Genomic DNA, 19,805 nt, shown 5'->3' with positions numbered 1-19,805 from the left:
GTCATTAATCAACCAACTACTATACCTAGCTATTGTTAGACCAAAGCCAATTGTTATTGCACTTGACTATTGTCATTCTTAGCGAACGTACAGCATTGTGATCCAAACGTTGTTAACAGAATCTGATGTGTGATAGGTTCAACTAATTAAGATGCTCATTCATATTCAATTTATTGACTTCAACTTAATGTTGAATTTTTCGGAAATTAGCATTATATGCAAAAAATACTATTGTTTCATACTGAATGCTTTTTAAAAAATTATTGCAAAGAGCGATATTTATTTCTAGTTTGACTGAAACCAAAAATGAAAATGAAGAAAATTAATTACAAGTAAAAAGAAGACTGAATGAGTGAAGGTTCGTGATTACAAACATTGCGGGAAATAATCAACAGCACATAGGCTATATATGGACTAATGTTTAGTTTGAGCCCCAAATGATTGCCAAACATCTGTTGATCAGGGGAAACGCAAGCAGACGAATGAAACAAAGGCATATCTAAATTCAACTGGCTCCAGATAGTTCATCTTCATATTGTTTCCTAAAGCATTCACCAACAGGGAAAAAGTCCCAACACCTTTTTTGATACAATTCCCAAACGTAAGTTTCTTGACCAGTATAGTCGGTGTCAGGCTTATTGATTAAATGCATCAGGAAAAATAAGTAATTTGCCAAATTGTGTTCCTTCATTACATGAGTCTCGAAACCATGCGGTGTCTTGTCGAAATAATCTTTACCAATTCCACATATAAAACAATTGGCTTCCATGTCATCAACAACAGATTGTAGTTGACCTCTCAATTCACCGAAAGCATCGATGATCAAACCTTGGATAATTGCAACCAAAATAATAATAACGAAAACAAAAAATGTTATATCAAATACTATACGATAAACTTCGTATTCATCCCCGTCTGGAGGCTCAATGACATCCCCAATGCCACCTCCTGCTCTAACCCCTTGATAAATATTAAAAACAAAACATGTTAACATAGAATGGCATTTCTTATCAGGTTCATTCTCTTCGTCATCATCTCCTTGAACATAGAATTTTCTGAAGAAATTGAAAGCAATTACTGTGTACATATATACGACAATGATGAGAAGCATCACTGTTAATACCAACTGAAAAGAAACAAAAAATGTCTCGTTTAGAATCAATATTTGCATGAAATAAATTGAAAGCAAAATACTCACTTGTTTCCCATTATGCGTTACTGATTGTAAAATGGTTGCAAGAGTTTTAATAGCAAATGCAATGTCTAGTAAATGAGCCGCAAAGAAAAAGTAGTTGAAATTTCCCATAACCGAAAATGAAAGGTACCAAAGGTTGTACAAAAATGTCTAAAACAATCGAGAAAGCATATTAAGTCTTTGCGTCTTTCATTTCAATCAAGTCGAAGCTACTTCAGTCAATAAGACAAAGTAGATACAGACATTGATTTACCGCTCAATATTACTTACACTGTCAGTTATTGTAACTCCAGCTTTCCAAATTTGATACTTCAGGTCAATATTTGAGAATAATGAGAACCATCCAGTTGAATCTTCCGGTTTCGCCGATATTCCTCCTTTGTCCATTCCAAGAATATTACTGATTTGTTCGTAATCATATTGTTCCGAGTAAGTTTCACGGACTCGTTTCTTAACAAATTTATCCCAATAGTTGACTGGAAAAGATGGCGTTGATATTACAAGTTTGTCCCAATGTGCTTTTATGTCATCGTCAGATTCACCAGATATGTAAAGACCGTCGAATTCCATTGATCTTGAAATCTCTTTTTCCCGTTTAAAAATAGCTAAAGGTAATTTCAAGTGATAGTAGCCAATCAACATGAAAACAGCCAACATCGAATGAGCAAGGGCAAGTATTCGCATAACCGGCACTAAATAAAATAGATTCTCTTCTATAGACACCCATTCCTCTATTTCATCATCATCACCTCCTCCTTCATCATCATTTCCATTCGAAGTCTCTAAAGTTTCATCCAAACCTAAACTTGATTCGGGCATCGAGCCACTGCCATCAAGATCAACAAGTGGAGTGTTTGTGACTCGATAAAAAAGAAGAATAAAGTTGATAATGAATGCAATGGAAAGCGCAATGTATTTCATTCTATAAAAGTTTCGAGCTAAGAAACATATGAATCGATGTGCATAATCCCCGAGGTTGAATGATGACAATAATGGCGCTGATTCTCCATTTTTAACAAGTTCATCTTCTTCAGGTAAGACAGGTATTGTTTTATCACTTGTGTCTGCACCAGTTCTTTCAATGATTCGAGACTCTTCTCTTCTTTCAACTGTGCTAGACGAAAGTGTTGGAGATGACAAAGATTCTCGAAGTTTTCGACCTTCTCCATCTTTATTGTCTTCTGTTGACTTGCCTCCGAATCCAGATTCATTTCTATCACCAGTTGGGTTTGCATTATTTTCATCATTGGTACCATTTTCAAGTGACTTGACGTCAATCGCCGGACTAGGACTTGGTGTAGTTGGAGCTTCTATTGATGCCATTGAAAGAGGAAATGAAGCCACAGCTCGATCAGGTAAAGTAAAAGCAGTTGGAACATGAACCAAAGCTTTTGACGTTTCTTCTTCATCGATATCGATTGGACCAGCAATCGGTTCACCAGTCATCAGACGAAGTAGAAAACGTAGAATATACTTCAATACAGAATATACGGTTCGACCACAAAAAATAAATGACCGGTAGATCAATCGGAAGAATCCAATTATTAGTTCGGGAAGAGACTTTTCTTTCATGGTGTTTACTTGTTTTTTAATGTTTCCAGGAGTCAAAAAGCTCAAAATAGACCAAAATCTTGAGAAAATGTACTTGATCAGTTTTTTCAAGGGATCTAGAACTGATGGAGGCTTCTCTTCTTCGCCCAAAAATGGATATTCGGCGGATGCTTTAGGTTCTTCCTCTTCTTCCATTGATATTGAAGCTGCATGTTGCATTTCAAATATTGCATCCTCACAGAAGTTGACGAAAAGTTCCAGCTTCTCTTTATCACCTCCTTCTGTTATTATCGAATAGAAAAAGGCTCGTTTGGATTCTTTGATTTGTGGCTTTTCCCATTGATTGATTGACGACTCTTTTATCTCGAAATATACTCTCTCTACTCGTTTCGATGATCCCATGATTTCAATTCTGCCAAGGAAAGGCTCAAAATAAGTCAAAACTGAGGAGGCAATTTCAAGGAAACGTTGAAGTCTAGGATCACTTGGCATATGTTCACTTAAATTCGTCAAAAGAACTGCTAAATTGAATCCGATTTCCTTGGCTGGGTTATGGAATCTCTCAGTTAATTCACGATAATCAATTAACCCATCATGATTAGGCTCACAGCAACTCATAATATATTCAATTTCATCTGGTGAATACTTTTTTTGCTGCTCAATTGCCTTTTTAAAGTCTTTCATTGCAACCCAACCAATTCCTTTCTTATCAATTTCCTAATGAAAATAAAATAAAGAAAACATTCAATGACTTTAGTTAATAATTCAATGAATAAACGTTTGGTGTAAAAGTATCGAGAAAATGGACTTAGATCATGAACAATGATAGCTGATTGTATCAGTGTGTCAAAAGCTAATTATCGAATACAAGAATGAGTTTTCATGAACTGAAATGCCGATTGTTTAGAATGAGAACAGGATGCTTGGTTTTTCGGAATAAAATATGAAATGAAACCATCAACATTTATAGATTTTCATTTTCGTTGAAATGAAGACATAATTGACAATGCTTTTGCACCAAGTTTAATTAATGAAATTACCTGGAAAGTTATCGAAGAAGTTAGTTCTTTAAGTTTCAAGAAAATGTCGAAAAACTTGAGAATGAGCTAAAAAAGAATAAAGAAATTATGATTATTAATTGGACCAACAATTTGAAAAGGGTGTCAAAACGGTTACCTCAACATTACTGGCCGATTCAACTAAAGTATCTACCATTTGTCGTCCAATGGTTCCATTAACAACATTACCTTCCAACATGGATAACATCATTACAACCATTTCTTTTTGCAAATCAAGTAGTTCAATTAATAAATCAAGTTGACTGGAATTCTTGGAGAGTTTATCCTGCATGTGAGCAAATAGGAAAAGGAAACCACCAACAGCATCCCAAAGCCTGGAATGTGCAAGTGCTTGTTGATTGCCCTGACATGGGCCTTGAATAGATTCAGTTAAAGTGGAGAAAACTTGTTTAGCTACTGTTATGGCCTTGCAAAAGTTTTCTTGACCTGAAGGATCGATAACATCTTTACTTGAATAATGCCAATAAAAGTCCATCATCGATTCTTGAAGTCGAAGTAAATAATCTACAGTAATGATTATTACATTGACTGTTGTTGTATTACCAGCTTGAGTTCGCAGGTAATTTTGAAACTCCAGGTTGTGTCCTTCACAAAGAAGCTGAATAAATCTAAACAAAACACAGGTAAATTCAGAATCATGCATATTCTTTTCACCTGCAGTTCCCCCAGAACCAACTCCCAGTCCTTCAGCTTTTTGATTCCTTTCAAAAGCATCCAAATCAAGAACCGAACATGAATTCATTAGACTTGCTATTGAAGTAAAGAATCCAACATCTTTCTTGTCTTTCAAGTGCTTCATCATTCTTTGCTGAATATCTGTATTACCTCCTCTCAATATAGAAATGCCCAACTTTAAAGTTTTCAGAACCATTGGACTTTGAATTCCTTTGCAATTCGATATGTATAACAATATCATTTCAGCAATACCACGATCAGCAAGTCTCGATTGTTGAAACAATAATTTTTGTTTTTCCAATTCTTGTTCCTACAAAATAATATCAAAATATAATCAATCTTTATACATAATGAGCAAATGAAATATTCTGGTCCACAAAGGTCAACTCAAATTGTTAATCAATTGATTGCTCTTCAATTAGACTTACATGTATCGATGCTCCTCCTTCCTCTTCTTCTCCACCTTCTTCTTCCTCCTCTTCTTCAACACCACCACAGCTTTGACTAAAAAGAAGTGCATATTTCATATAAAGCTCGTCTTCTTTAACAGCAGTTCCATGTTCAGTTGTTGCTTTTCGACTGAATGTCGTCATTAACTGAGTCAATGGATCAGGTTTATCTTCAATAACAACTTCGGTTCCTTTATTCTGTTCGTGTTCTTCGAATGACTCTGTTAGATCCTCGATCAATTGTTCTTGTCCGTTATTCTCATCATTCAGCCATAATTCATTATAAGCTCTCAAGAATATATTTATTACACGATGCCTTGAAAACGAAATCAAATGAAGTCAAGAAAAGTTAATCATAAAAGCAAGACTGATTACTGATATTTACCTTGGTAGTTGATGAAGAGATATCATTCGGAAACAAGCTATTACGGCTCTTTTACGCTGAGTAGAAACGCAACTTCGATAAACGCCTTTTTCTTTTTGAGATGGATGATCAATCTATAAGTTAGATTTAAAAATAAAATTAAAATGTCAAGTGAATACGAATTTACAATTTGAATAAAAAATCTATGATAAATCAATTGAAAATATTCAAATCTTGTTCGAGTCGTCAAGTCTACACTATTCGTTGTGCACCTTTTCAGTGCCAACTTGAATCTTTTAATTCATCAATCGAATAATTACCATGTGAAGTCCATAAAGGACTTTGGCCATAGCTATAATCCTTTCGACTAGAACTTCTTGGGTTTTCTCTTTATCTTCAACTTTAGTATTCTGAACAATAACCAAATCTTTTCCATTCCCTTTAAGTCCTTCAATTGCTCCTGTCCTTTGACTGCCAAGTTTGTAATAAAGGTAATGTTGCCACGACATTTCATCGGATGGATCAATTTTATCAGGTAAACTCAGAGTAGTCCTAACATATTCAGAGATGAACCCTTCATTTTCTTTGTGTAAAAATTTATCTTTTGCATGTTGAACCAATTCTTGTTCACGACCAGCAAACAGGTTGAGTCCAACAGGCAGCAAGCGTTTCAATGCAGACACGATAAGGGACGATGCGAGTTCCTTTTCTTTGTCTCTCTTTCCATCTCTCTTCTTCTTCTTTACTCTTCCTGAAGTTGCTTGAATGTCGGATTTTGTAATTACAGGTCGACCTGCTCGACCAGACCAAGGCATTATTAAAGCTAAATTGTCAATCTCATTGGCAGAGATAAAGTTTTGCTCTTCTTTACGGAAATATTGAGATTTGGACCATTGGTTGAATATCGTGGCTACACAATGATACACTTGTTCAGCCTCTCGGCAATTTTCTCGTAACCAGTGATTCCTCTGATGTTCAACATATTTAATCAGCATGGGATAAAAGGCGTAAATATCGCGCACTAAAAGGTTAAACTCTTCCATCAATTGTGTCTCAAGCTCAGAAGTTTCATCTGTCTGAGATTTTAGATAGCCTTTCATGGCATCCTCTCTGTGAAATGCTCGATCAGCGATTTGACGAATGCGTTCAGTCAATGGAAGGACAGGATCGATAAGCAGCTCTTCAGAAGGATTAATTATAATCATTCCTGTGTGAGCTGGAAGAGTCACCATCCATTGATTGCCATTGTGACCAACAGTGTTTTTAACCAAATTCAATATTGACTTCAACATTCGATTAAGATGACTACTTGTTACGGTGGTTACATGATTTCCATCTGAAGGATTCACAGAATCAGGTCCTTGGTTCCACCAGAATGAAAGGTAAGCACACAACAGGGGAAGAATAATGTCAATGGTGTGTGGTTCTTTGTGGTATTTAGTCTCTGAATCAACATATTTTTCGAACTGAGACATTAAATCATCCAATGTTGGCATTGAAGCCTCTAAATCTTGCATTACTGCTTGAGCTTCCAATGAATAATCTTGACTTCGACTGTGAATACAGTATTTATTGTTTTTGTTGAGGTGAGGCTCCAGAAAAGCAACTGGAAAAGTAGCTGAAAAGGCACCTAAACAATCACCGACCTGTCTTCTGTGAAAATCGAGTTCAGCTTTGATAAATTTACGGTCTAACGTCAGATTGGGATTGGTTCCAAAAGAGTAAAGGGAATTGAGTATTTTGTAACAAGCCACTTGAATATCGTTGAGAAGTAAATCACCTCCAAATTCATTGGAAGCCAAATGATCAAACAACGCCGTAAGAACTGGAAGCAATACAAGTTGAATATAGTTCAATGAAGAAGACGTTTTCATTGTAGTTCCACGAATATGACTGAATCGGAAATTCTGTAAATTAGCAACACAATTGGCCAAGTCATCAGCAGCGTGATTGAAAAAGGTTAACATGGAAGTTTTTACAAAATCAGGCGAATTTCGGACGATTGTTCGTGCATCAGTAGCTCTAATAAGCACTTGAAGACATCTCACAGATATCTTAGCATCTGATCCCATGACTGCGAGCTTTGAACGAAGCAAAGCAGCAAGTTTACAGAATAGCGAAGTGACCATTTCTTTCTCTTTAGGAGTGGCGATTCCAAGAGCTAAAGTTGACTGACCAGAAGCTGAAGCAAGGAAAAACTCTTTGTGAGCTTGAAAAAGTTTCTCAACCAAAGGAAGAACTACTTTAGAGAAAAATTTAATATCTCGACTTGAGTGTTTGAAGCTCATTCGTCTGGAGTAATTTGCACTTGGCTTCAAAAGCTTTAGACTGATTGCTGCAGTATCTAAATATTGCAAGAGACGCTCTAGTAATGATGAAGCGAATCTAGTTTCTGCATGTCCGTGTAGGCCACTTGATTCTTGTTTGCTGTTCTCCGCTTCTTGTTTATTTGTAGATCTACGACAAAAAACAAAATAATAAATGCCATTGACATAAAGTTTACCATGCATATAATACTTACTTGTAAACCCTGAATCCTTCATATTGCAAGTATTTCAAGAATTCTTGCGATCTTTCACGATTTTTACGCTTCTCTTTGTCCGTCAGCAGATCATATGGAACCATTTGAGGATGAATTATTCCACCTAAAGTTTCTTTGGTCTTTTTAGCCCAAATTTCATGGGCATTCTCGGCCAATCTTTCCGAAAGACTTTGAATGTCTCGATTTAATGTGAGACTTGATGTATCAACAGGTTGTGGACTGTAGTCGTTGAGATTGGGACGAATATCGTTTCTCGAATTTGCTCTAGCATTCATTTGACTGTTATCAGTTTGCTCCAATTGCCAACTCAGAGCTAATAAAGTTTTTATTATGTCAGTTATCGGTTCTTTGTACTTTTCTTTATCGTAATCGTTTAGCATATAATAAGGTTTTAATCTTGGATGAGTTTTCCTCTCAAGACTCCATGAATCTCCATAACTCCAACCTTGTTCGAATTTCCTTTGAGACCAAGAATCATGGTAATGTTCAGCAAATCTATTTATCAAGTTTACTAAACCTCCAGTCAGGTTGATTCCACTTGTATTTACTGGATTAGGTAGGTAAGGTCCATCATCTCGAATGGTCTTTGTGTGCAAGGAATCATCAGTTGAAGGTGTCATTGAATAATCGGGAGGCAAAGCACACGCTATTGCCGTTAAACAGGGAAGTGCTTTTTTGAAAAGATCAGGATCGTATTCCATTTTAGCCAAGGAATCAAAAATATTGGAAAACAATAACATAGTTAGCTTTCTTTCTTCTGCCGAAGCTGATCCAGATCCACTGTGTCCGTAGTAACGACAACATCGCTCGTAATGTAATGTCAATAACCGAAGAGCGACTGTAGAATATTCTGTAAGAACTGAAACGTCGATTGTCAATTTACGAAGTAAACTCAATAACATGCTGGGCTGCATTTCATGAGTTAAGGCGACAAGGAAATCAGAGACACATTCTCGTTGTCCTTTTGTTAATATTTTCACCTTTGACAGTCTGTAGACTGTGTGAAGAGTTGCGTCCATCAAAGAAGCCCAATTTTCAGCATTACCGAAATAATGAGAGTATTTTATGAGAAGAGGAAGAACAGCGTTTCCAAGATAACGGTTAAGTGCAAGTGCCATTTGTGACTCTGAGCCATCGTGACGCTCCAACATGGTAGCAGCTCGTAAATCGGGTAAAAAGGCATCTTCAAGTAACCTGAAGAAAACTTCCTGATTTTCAACTCCGTAAACACGCTCCAGGAAAAGCACAATGGACTGTTTATGTTGAGGAAGAAAACCTATTGGTAAGTCGGCTCTTGTCATTGCCTCGGGAGAGGAAAATATTGAAAAGCGCAAAGCAAGAACACCTTCCAAGTCTTGCATTGGAACCAACGATTTAAGAATAGCTCGAGCTCGAAGACAATCATTCTTGCCCATAGCAATGGTCGCTGCTTCCGGAGCACATCGACCAAGTAAATCAACTAAAGCACAATAAAAGTTGAGTATTGCTGCCCCCATGTCAATAAAATCGTCATTTTCTTTCTCTTCGTCACTTGACATCATTGCATTTCTCATTTCAGCCTGATTTGACTGTCCAGATGAATTCATTTTATCAGTCATTTCTATTGAATCTTTGATTGCTTGCAATAGTCCTTCACCTTCACCTCTTAGAGCGGGTCCTAAACATTCAGGTCTACGAATCAACAATCGAATAACCAAGTTTGCATTTTCTTCAACTGATTCGCCATTAACCCAAACACAGGTTCGGAAAAAGTCTAAATATCTTTCACCTTCGACCGGATCCCAACCCAGATCAGGATAACCTTTATCAAGAAGCTCTTGATTTGATTGGAAACCACATTTGGACAAATAAACGGCAATTTTTTCTAAATAATTTTCTCTCAAAGCTAATGCCAATTCTGGATTCTCCATTACAGATGATGAAGCAACATCCAATGGAGTTGATCCTCTAAGAGACGGACGCGAAAGCAATATGTTTGAGTTTTGCAAAAGGAAGTCGAGATGTTGGAACATGGCTTTTTGATTAGTTCTACTTGAACGACAAAAGTAACACAAAAATCTACAAGTGGCCACAACCATAGCCGAAGTATCGCCAATAGCCGTGGCTCCACTACCTTCCGACTCTATCTTATTGGCTCCACCAGAAGCACCAGTACCTGCATTAGCTGAACCAGCTGCATTACTCGTTCCACTGGGTAAACCCGAACTTCCTCCTGACTCACCTTGAGCTCTCTTACTCAAAGTATTTGTCATAATATCCATAACATTCTCATGAACTCGCAGAATTTTAATCAAATCAGGATGTTGGAAGAAGACACGATTCTGTACTAATGTCCATAATGTTTCACGAACAATTTCTTCTTCTTCAGGACTCATTTGCACCGGAAGAAGAGCTCTTATTGTAGCCAAATGCTGTAGTAAACCATCGACATCCTCTTTAGATGTGTGACTAATGACATATGTTTGCTCCAAGGCCATCATCAACTCGCCAACTCCATCATAACTTCGCAATAAAAGGTAAAATAACTGGCGAATCAATTCTCTATCTTCAATTTCTGATTCTTGTGACCAATGCTTAACTGTATCGACCACTTTATGAATGAATATTTCTTCTTGTCGATTACCGTTTTCTTGGTCGTTAGAAGAAACTGGACCTTCGATTGATACTTTACCCACCTTGACAAGGCCGAATATCTTTTTAGACCAGGATAATTTACCTTCTTCACTTGTTTTATTATCAATTGCAGCTTCTTCCTCAGCACAACCTTCCAAAATAACCTTTGCTCTACCCATTAAGTCTCCATGAAATTCATTGAGAGCTGTTCTTAAATCTTCCCCAGTCGGACAATTTTCAGCCTGTTCATCTTCTATATTTTTGAACCCTAGAATCATTCTCATTTGCTCTTTAGGAGCACAACGAAACTCTCGAGTTTTCTTGGCAGCAACAGCGGCTGGAAGATCTTCTTGTTTAACTGAAATATATCGCCTTAATTGGTCGACCTGAACATCGGCCACAAATTGACTGGTAAATGAAATTATAGACTCAACTCGATGGCGTAACTGAACATCGTACAAATGGTGAAGGATATAACACATTTGTAGTTTGACACCTTCGTCAAGTTGCATCTCAAGTAATCCTTTCAATTTGGCTTCAGCCTCTAAATCATATTCATTATCAAAAGTAGCTGGATCTATGAGAATCAATAAGCTTCCCAAATCGTTGTCTTCAATGTAACCATTCAACAAAAGTTTATCAATCAGTTTAAGTAATGGGACGAATAAGTCGGTATTGGATCCACCAATAGGGTCTCTCATCGGCCGATTTGAACGTTTTACTGCCTCATCAAGAGCTTCCATCACAAATGATTTAAGAGTTTCAACCGGGAAAAAGGGTGCATATAAACCCTTGACCGATTCAACCTTTTCAACTTTATCTGATTGTTTCATTTGAGGTCGAATAGAAACAGATTCAAGCGATGAAATTGAATTCGAAAGGCAAGGATTATTTTTGTATAAATCTTTCAACTCGTTGCCTAGTGGGACAATGAACTCATTTTGTGTCAATGAGCGTGCATAAGCTCCTGACTCTAAATGTAAACTAATTAATAGGTCAGCAAATCCCGATCTCAATGGTCCAGACATGTACTCTGATTGGATAGCATAAAGAAGCTGCTTTTCGTCCACATGAGAGCAAATGATATGAGCAGCTCGGGTATTGCCTTGAAAACAAAGTGCACCATAAAGCGCCAATGTTCGAGCGTGAAAAATCAAGAATTTTTCTGCTTCTATGAGTTCAAGAATGTCAACACATCGATCTTCTTCTGGTATGTGCAAAGCTAACATTGAAACGGCATCGTCAACCAACATGGACCAACCTCGAATATCAGATAGTTTTAGAGCGTGAGGTTTTAATGATACATTTGGCACTCGAGCCCATTGGTATCGTTGTAGTGACTGTACTTTCAGACGAGGAGGACATTGTGGTGTTAAATGCTTCTCTGATGATCGTAAGATAGCAGCTGATAGAGGAAGCGTTGTTGGTGTTCGACCTAATTCGAATTGAAGACACTCTTTGCTGGTCGCTTCAAAGAACACAGCTGGAAACAGTTTAGTTCCTGGTTCAAGACGGAATCGATACTTGGTTGGCTTTCCATCAGCAGTAAAAGTCAACGTACCAGTTGATAAGTCGATATGACAGCCGACAAACATACCTTGATTTGAACGTCCACCAGACTGTTCAATCTCATTGACATCATTGTATAACTGACCAGCATTCAAAATATAACAATTTTGTCGATCACAGTATTCAGCAAGTTGTCCATTTTCACCCCAAACTTGAATAGTGGCTCGACGAACAGAATTGGCGTCAAATGTTTTCTCATAATGACGGAAATTGGAAACGACCCAACCACAATAGACATGATGAGGATCTTGACCTGGAAAGATTCTTATACCATAGAAATATTCATCGATCAAATCTAATGATGCAGGATCCAATTGATCTGAAGCTTCATCTGGCAAAGCCTCTGAAATGTTGGATCTCGATCCTCTTCTGGCTAAAGGTATGCTTGGACGATCTCCAGTTCTGTTGAAAATCAAACAAAAACCATAATTAAAAAAGCTCATGAGATAATCATTTTCTCTTTTATTCCATCAATATGATGCACATGCTATCAATACTGGATTTTTCCTTATGAACTGTGGTTTACTTCAGATGCGGAAAAATAGCAACCCACCGAAACTTTTATAACTTTATCAATCCAAATCCAAAGCAAATAATATTTCTCAATACAGATTAATTTAGAGCAGAAGGATTTCATTTCAAAGGTTCTAATTAGCAATTATCATTAAGTTATAAGCAGTAATTTCATTCAAAGAAATACGAACTTACCCGATATTTTGCGGTCGATCTGGAACTGCTGGTGGAATTAACTGAGTAGCACTCGAAGCTAAAACACTTATTGTAGGTGGTTCGACTTCCCTTGTTCTTGGTGATCTTGGAGGTAATTGTGGTTCTTTCTTACCGAACAATCTGAACGGTGACTTTGCTCTTTTCTTGGTTGCATCTTCAACTTCTGACGTCTTTGAACGGTTCAGCGTCTCAACAGAAGTGGCTCTTTTAGTCGAAAAACCACCACCAGTTTCGCGCATCATTGCTTGTGCTTGACCTAAAGATGGTACTGTTAATGCATTATCAAAGGATTTGGTTTTAGTCAATGACCCTTGACGACGAGGAGCAGTTCCCTCACTCCAACCACCCGGTGGACCAGATCCAGGTTGTGGTGTTTCAACATCTTCTGAAGCATCCTCAGAATAAGCTCGTTGCAAATCTTTCACATCGGCCATGGAAAATCCTGACTGAAGCATGTGCTGTTCCAAATTGCCTGGATGTCGAATGCCTGATCGTTCAGCTCGAGTGCGTCTCTGTCGACGAACATTCTCCTCAAATCGTCTTTGTTTCTCTCTATCATCAATCAACTCTCCATTACAAGTCACCGGTAAACTCAATCTGAACATTTCCCAACTCACTTTTTCCTGCGTTTCAAATAATTTGTGACTTATTTTAAGAGCGGGCGAAGAGTCGGATCCTCCAGGGATCCTGGTTACCTCAATGGGAGATGGAGTTTCGTCGACATTGATAAAGATGGGTTCATCTTTGTTGTACCAAAGTGTCATGTTTCGATTCATGTTTACACAAAAAGGTTGATAACCCTCTTGAAGACCACAATTAGTGAAACATCGCAAAGCATTCACATCTTGACCTAGAATGAGTCTAACTTTTTGACCAACAGATAAAGTTAAAGCAGGAACACAACCTTCATCACCAACATTTACATCAGTAAAGGCCATTTCGCCACCAGATGAGTCAAGTAAAAGTTCACCATTGAAAGAAAAGCTTATTGTTCTATCCCCAATATCGACCATACAACCGATAATGTCACCGATGGAAATTGTTTTGCCAAAAGGCTCTGTCAGTCCACTGTTGTACTTTCGAGCAGAGTGACAATCAAATCCCCAAGAATATTCATCGGCTCCTAACTCCTTCGAAGAGGAAAAATTGAGAGTTGCCCACCCAACTCGAATTGGTCCATCTGATAATATTTCAATTTCAAAGTACCATTTACCTGTGGTAACGGCATAAGTTCTTTCAGCTCTGTATGAACGGAAATTTTCACCTTTGACCTTGGCCTTGCCCATCAAATTATCCAGTTCAGAGGCATCTGAAGCTGGAGATTCCAATACATAACCATAGGCCAATAAAGTCTTGACCATTTCTGAAGCAGTATCGCGATTTGCTTTTTTGATCAAATCGTCAACATACTTGTAAGGCACTAAATGTGGGCTTCTTCGAGCCATTGGATCTTCAGAGAATCCATAAGTCCAGTTTTGTTGGATTCTCTCTGCAGACCAAACATTATGTGTGTTTTCGGCCAACAATTCAATCAGTTCTTCGATCTTTGGTGTAACCTCTATGGCACTCAAATCTAATGGCGCCGGTCTGTATCCATTAGATTGCAAATAAGGATCATTTGGAAGTCTCAGAACTTTTATCCTACCTGGAGGTTTGTCCATCGTTATACGATAACCAAGGGCTACAATAGTTTTCAATGTTGAAAGGGCCAAAGTTGTGTCATACTTTTTCTCTTTCGCTGGTAACCGTTCAAAGGACGTTAAACAAGGGTGTTTTAGGGATACATCATCACGAACATCTGAATACACCCAACCTGAATCAATTTTATTCATTGACCAAACTTCGTGAATATTCTCAGCCAGCTTATCACGAATTCCCTCAATGTACTGAGGCAAATTTACGTTTGATGTATCAACTGGATGTGGAACAAAAGCGGCGTCATCTGTTAGTTCAAGTGCTGGACCAAGTATAATGTTTTTCGACAATTCACCGAATTGGAAACATGGTTCAACTTGAAGTATCTGACCGGGAAGAAGTGCTTCCACCAACGGGGAATGGCCTATTGGTGGTCCAAACTTTAGACGTCCATGATCACCTCCAAACAAAAAGCGACATGAGTATTTGGCTGAGAAACTGATGACTGGATAAAACATGCCAGTGTCTGTATTGAACCCTTTGAAACAACCTCGAACTGGTAATCCATTTACGGTAAATGTAATTAAAGGTATATTAAGATCAAGGATACAGCCGACAACATCACCTTTAACGAGGAATGGTGTTCCCTCAGCAACTGTTCTTACTTGATTCGCAACTCCTGATGTCCAAAAGGCCAGACCATCGAATCCATATGAAAATATGTCATCTCCTACACCATTGCCACCCCATTTCGGTCCACCACCAGGATAAGGAACGTAACCAGAAGTATTAGCCCATCCAACACGGAAATGAGGCTCTAAATGAGTTACTTGTTCAACATGATCAAGTGTCAACTCAAAGTACCAACGTCGGTACATTGCTGAACCTTCAACTTTACCAACATAAATATTGGGTCTCATCGAGGTGACATGATCAACTAGTCGAGTTTGAAGCAGCAAACTTCTTGATGGTAAAAGATTATCACAGATATTATTTTGAGAACTACGAACTGCAACACCGTTACCAACACACAAAGAGCACAAAATGTCCAACACTTTAGGATCACGTCCATGCTTTTCGAGAAGTGAAATTATTACTTTGATATGATCTTCTTTCATCATGTTGAGCGCTTCAGGGGAATCAGTAAGAACACAATGAAGCACATCGAGCATTCCAGTTCCTTCACCACCAGCTTGTGATGAGAATCGAGAAAATAGCCAATCTAATCTGTGTGCTTGAGCAAACTGGGCACAATTGGTGTGATTACCTTTAATCACGGCTGCTAAAAGTTGGTACAAATACGAAGATATCAAGTCCCATGATGGACTTGATTCACCACCAAGAAGTAAGTGCAATAAACCCTGATTAGTGGTTGTATTTATCTTATCGATTGTTTCTAAAATCAGATTGAGAATGCCTTCTTCTTGAAACAAGTCTTGTCGATTACGAAGTGCTTTCAGTCTAATCTGCTTCTCTTCGTGATCAATATCTTCTTGAGGTTGTTCAAAGTAAGCAATCAAATCTTCCAAACACATAACCATTTCTTCTTGGTCGCACTGTGGCAACACAGCACTTGAAGTTATCTGATGAATGGCCATGGATGAACCACCACTACCTCTAGGTGGTGAACCTGGTGGTGAACCCACCATTCCCTCTGTTGGACTTTTCTTTCCATGGACTGATCCTCCATGCATTGTACTTTGTCGAGTTGAAGCCATTCGAGCTCCATGAACAAATCGTTGAGTGTACAAACAATCCAAAATTCTTATAAACTTGTTGAACATTATACCACATTTGCGAATAACTCGAGCCGTTTTAGCTTCTTCTTCTTGAGATCGTGAAAACTCCAGTCCATCATCCATTTTACCTTCTTCCGAAAGAATGGCCTGTTTCTCTTCGACCCTACCGATTCCTCTTTTCTTAGTTTCATAAGAACGATAAGACAACCAATAAGCCGTTTCAATGTGCTGCAAAAAGAACGAAGTATCACCATATTTGATCAAAGGTAAACCAATTACTTCCTCCTCCTTTTCATCGATTGCGATCTTTTTATCATCTTTATTTTGTCTCAAACAGAAAGCTGTTTCAGCTACAGTTGCGTTTTCTCGAGCAACAAGACAAATTTCAAATTTATCGGTCATTCCTAAGTAGCGTCCAGTTGTTATATGAACAATGCGCAAAGGGTAGCCCCAGTTAATGAATCCTCCAGCCCATTTGGTTCGAACCAATTCAAGTCTCCATAAAGATCGAGCCTGAGACATCACTGGTCCACCTTCATAAATCACCATATTCTGTCCCGTTGATTCATTCCAATTAGCTGGAACAGTAAGGCATTCATCGCCCCCATGGTAAAACCTGAGAACGTCACCACCGAAAACAAATCCAACATTCTTGGTTCGACTGAGTCCAGTACCGAAAGGAGCAACTGACCAATGGGTCAATTTGAAACTGGCATCAACAATACTGCGTTCCTCTTCTTTTGCTGTATGCTATTCAGTGAAGTCATCAAAAAAGCGAAACATAATAAAATGAATTAAATCGTTGCAACAATCTTTGATATTTTGCCAGAAACGAAGAAAAGTGAACAAAATCGAATAACTCTAATTGGAAAAGTGTCAAGTCCAACAGATAAAATGAAGTTTAACAATCATCCAACTCGAACATTTATTTATAACTTTTCAACGAGTCAAAATGAATTAACTCATAGGAACTCATGTTGACTAAAATTCTTATCCATTTTCCTTCTGAAACAATTTCAATCAACAATTTAATAAAGGTAACTTACTAGATATCTTTCTGTTGCCACACTGACCAAAATTATTTCATCTCCAACTCGTACTTTTTCACCTTCTGACCTTTGCTTGCTGGCAGGATGCACAGTCCACCAACATGTTTCACCCTGTGAGTGCTCTTGAAGACCAACATCAAATGCTAATTTATCACTGGATGAACTGGTAGATGAAAGGCAGGCCAAGTACATTTTAGAGTGACCATGACGAAGTAACACGGCATGACCATAAAGCAAGGTTCTTGAGCTACCTCCTGAACCTCCTTTACTTCCTCCACCTTCAGAAGTTCCTTGAGCTTCAGCAGTTACCATCTCTTGAAGAGCTCGAACAGATAACGCTTGTTCAATTACAAATACACATGAAGATAGTTCCGGTGGAAAATTTTTGTCCGCAATGTTTTCAAGAAAACAATGACGATTACCAAAGCCTTCAGCAGCCAAACAGATTCGAGTTCCTGTTGCCGTGCTTTGTAAGCAAACCATATCATCCTGAAATCATTGAAAGCAATTCAATTAGAAATTATCAATTTAACATGGTAACTGGATAGTTTAACTCTTGAAGAGTACAATTGGATTATCCCGAAATTTTCTCATAATTTAATAAAGTGATGCTGACTAAAAATTTCAATCTGAAATGCAAAGGAATTACATTATACCAAAACATTTCTCAATAAAAGTTGAATCATTGTCTATGAGTCTATACTGACCTAAAGGCCTCTTTTATCATCTTTTGCAATTTTCTGCTTTTTCCTTTTACTATCTTCGACCCTATGATCCTCTTCGCCCCTTACAATACTAAATACCGATGATTAACAAGGAAAAATTCAAGTTAAACATCTATCAAATCAAACATCTGATCTAACACATGAACCATTAAACACCACCAATTGATCATAAACTGAATCTTATATGGAAGCAGTGAACAATTTTGTGAAATTGGGTGGTGAAAATCGCATGAAAAAAGAGATTTGAGAAAATCGAGTCCAAATTTAAAAGTTCGATCTCTAGTTTTGTATCCATGTGTTTCTAAATGAACTCCGAAGGTTTAGCTTTAAATCGCTTCACTGAAACAGCATTTCTGCGAGTTTATTTGTCTTTTTTACATAGAACCCAGTGATAGTCTCGAATGATAAGTTGAACCTTCTTTTAATAGCAACAAATTGAACTATTTTAGTTTTGAGTTAAATTACGTTTCAACACTTGTTTATTTATAATAGATTTGATTTATACATTCCTATTGAACTTCATCAGTTAATGTTCAAAGTAAAACTTGATACTTTTTGTATGTAAGTTAAGTAAAAGAAGTTCATTTCGATTATTATATTTTCATTATAAAAGATGAATTTAAAGCTAAATTTTGTGAAGTAGAAGTGAAAACTTACAGTTCGTAGGAATGACACATCATCTTGTTCCGATCCAGCTTCAGTATCTCCCATTGTGAATTGATTTTATCACTAATTTGACACGAATTTATTCGAGTGAAGGTCGATATTTAATAATCACAGTAATAAACTGAGAGATTAACACAGAAGCACATAATTTATCCATTTTTTGTTTGATTTGAATAACTTTTCCTGGATTTCATTGTTGTTATACTTGAATAAAAATAATTGAAAAACTTTTAACAAAATTGGAATAAAAAATAAATAAATTAAAGCTAAAACAATTGAAGTAGATTTAAGGATCTTCTGAGAAAACAAAATAAAACTATTCCCTTTCTTTCATCAGTTTTCTCTGTCTATTTTGTTTGCGAAACGAATCAGAAAGCTTAGTTTAGTTTAATTAGCAACAAAGATTGAGAATGAAGATGAAACAACAAGATACATCTAAATTGGGAATCAGGTCAAACCACAGAAATTGCGCTGTTACATGCGATTCATAACTCGACTTTGTAACTGGATGAAACTAAAATAGATTGTTCTCTTCAACAGAATCTGCTTGGGCCTTTTGCCAGTCTTCAACATCGTCTCATCTTTTCAACTCAACAATCTATTTTAGCATTTGAATGTTTCCAGATTCATTATATTCCAATACTTATTGAATCGACTGTCATTATGTCTAAAATTTCGTTTCGTCTGTAATTTCACCTGAAATAATCCAAAAGCAATTGGCATTAATGGATCATTTCATGTAACAGTAATTCGACCAAGATCAAGTACTCAATGTCTTCCAGTCAGGTAGCGCACACACGGAAGATATACAGGTAGAGATGCAAATCAATTTAACGAGATTTCTTTCAGATATTTTATAATATTATGGGAGAATCAACTTTTCAACTCCCAATCTCTTTCTATCTATTCATTTGGTACAGCAGAGGACAATATCAAACTGTAATCTGAAGCTTTATTCCAATAAATGAAACCAAAACTGCACTTTACTTAAGACTGAGAAATAAAGCTTAAAGAAATCGCAATTCTATTAATAAATAGCGTACAGATGAAGAAGATGATGACGAGAAAGAGTAAAAGAAAGAAATAAGACGAACATTTTTATGTCTATTATTTTTGAAATGTCTACTAAGGAAAATGAATGTAAAAACCTATGTTTTGTCGCAGTTCAAGTTTTGTGAGTTTGCTAATATACCAGGATTGAACGATCAGCAACTTGTTATTCGAA

The 19,805-nt window shown here is 37.2% G+C and overlaps 1 protein-coding gene across 2 annotated transcripts; it reads right to left on the bottom strand.

The window, feature by feature from the left end:
• Window positions 1–260: 260 nt before the first annotated feature.
• On the bottom strand, window positions 261–18,923 carry RyR (Ryanodine receptor). 2 transcript variants are annotated; one of them, XM_015927826.3, is made up of 12 exons: window positions 18,572–18,923; window positions 17,187–17,678; window positions 12,746–16,890; window positions 7,835–12,439; window positions 5,634–7,770; window positions 5,335–5,447; window positions 4,929–5,265; window positions 3,923–4,810; window positions 3,787–3,852; window positions 1,466–3,463; window positions 1,199–1,345; window positions 261–1,126 (listed from the first exon to the last, which is right to left on the bottom strand). In XM_015927826.3, the coding sequence occupies exons 1-12, from the start codon at window positions 18,623–18,625 to the stop codon at window positions 506–508; spliced, it is 15,603 nt and encodes a 5,200-aa protein (XP_015783312.1). In that variant the 5' UTR covers window positions 18,626–18,923; the 3' UTR covers window positions 261–505.
• Window positions 18,924–19,805: the final 882 nt, after the last annotated feature.

The sequence above is a fragment of the Tetranychus urticae genome, chromosome 1, assembly GCF_039701765.1.
Source record: "Tetranychus urticae isolate SD_2017Ah chromosome 1, NJAU_TeUrti_SD_1.0, whole genome shotgun sequence".
Taxonomy (NCBI): Eukaryota; Metazoa; Arthropoda; class Arachnida; order Trombidiformes; family Tetranychidae; genus Tetranychus; species Tetranychus urticae.
The sequence above is the reverse complement of the archived record's forward strand: the minus strand, read 5'-3'. Positions and strand labels throughout refer to the sequence as shown.

Bases quoted from the DNA above. Each gene is read 5' to 3' on its own strand.
- RyR (XM_015927826.3), bottom strand. From the start codon at position 18,625: ATGGGAGATACTGAAGCTGGATCGGAACAAGATGATGTGTCATTCCTA. The intron at 17,679-18,571 runs GTAAGTTTTCAC...CAATGATTTCAG, and splicing joins ATGTGTCATTCCTACGAACT to GATGATATGGTTTGCTTACA. The intron at 5,448-5,633 runs GTAATTATTCGA...TCTAACTTATAG, and splicing joins TCCTTTATGGACTTCACATG to ATTGATCATCCATCTCAAAA.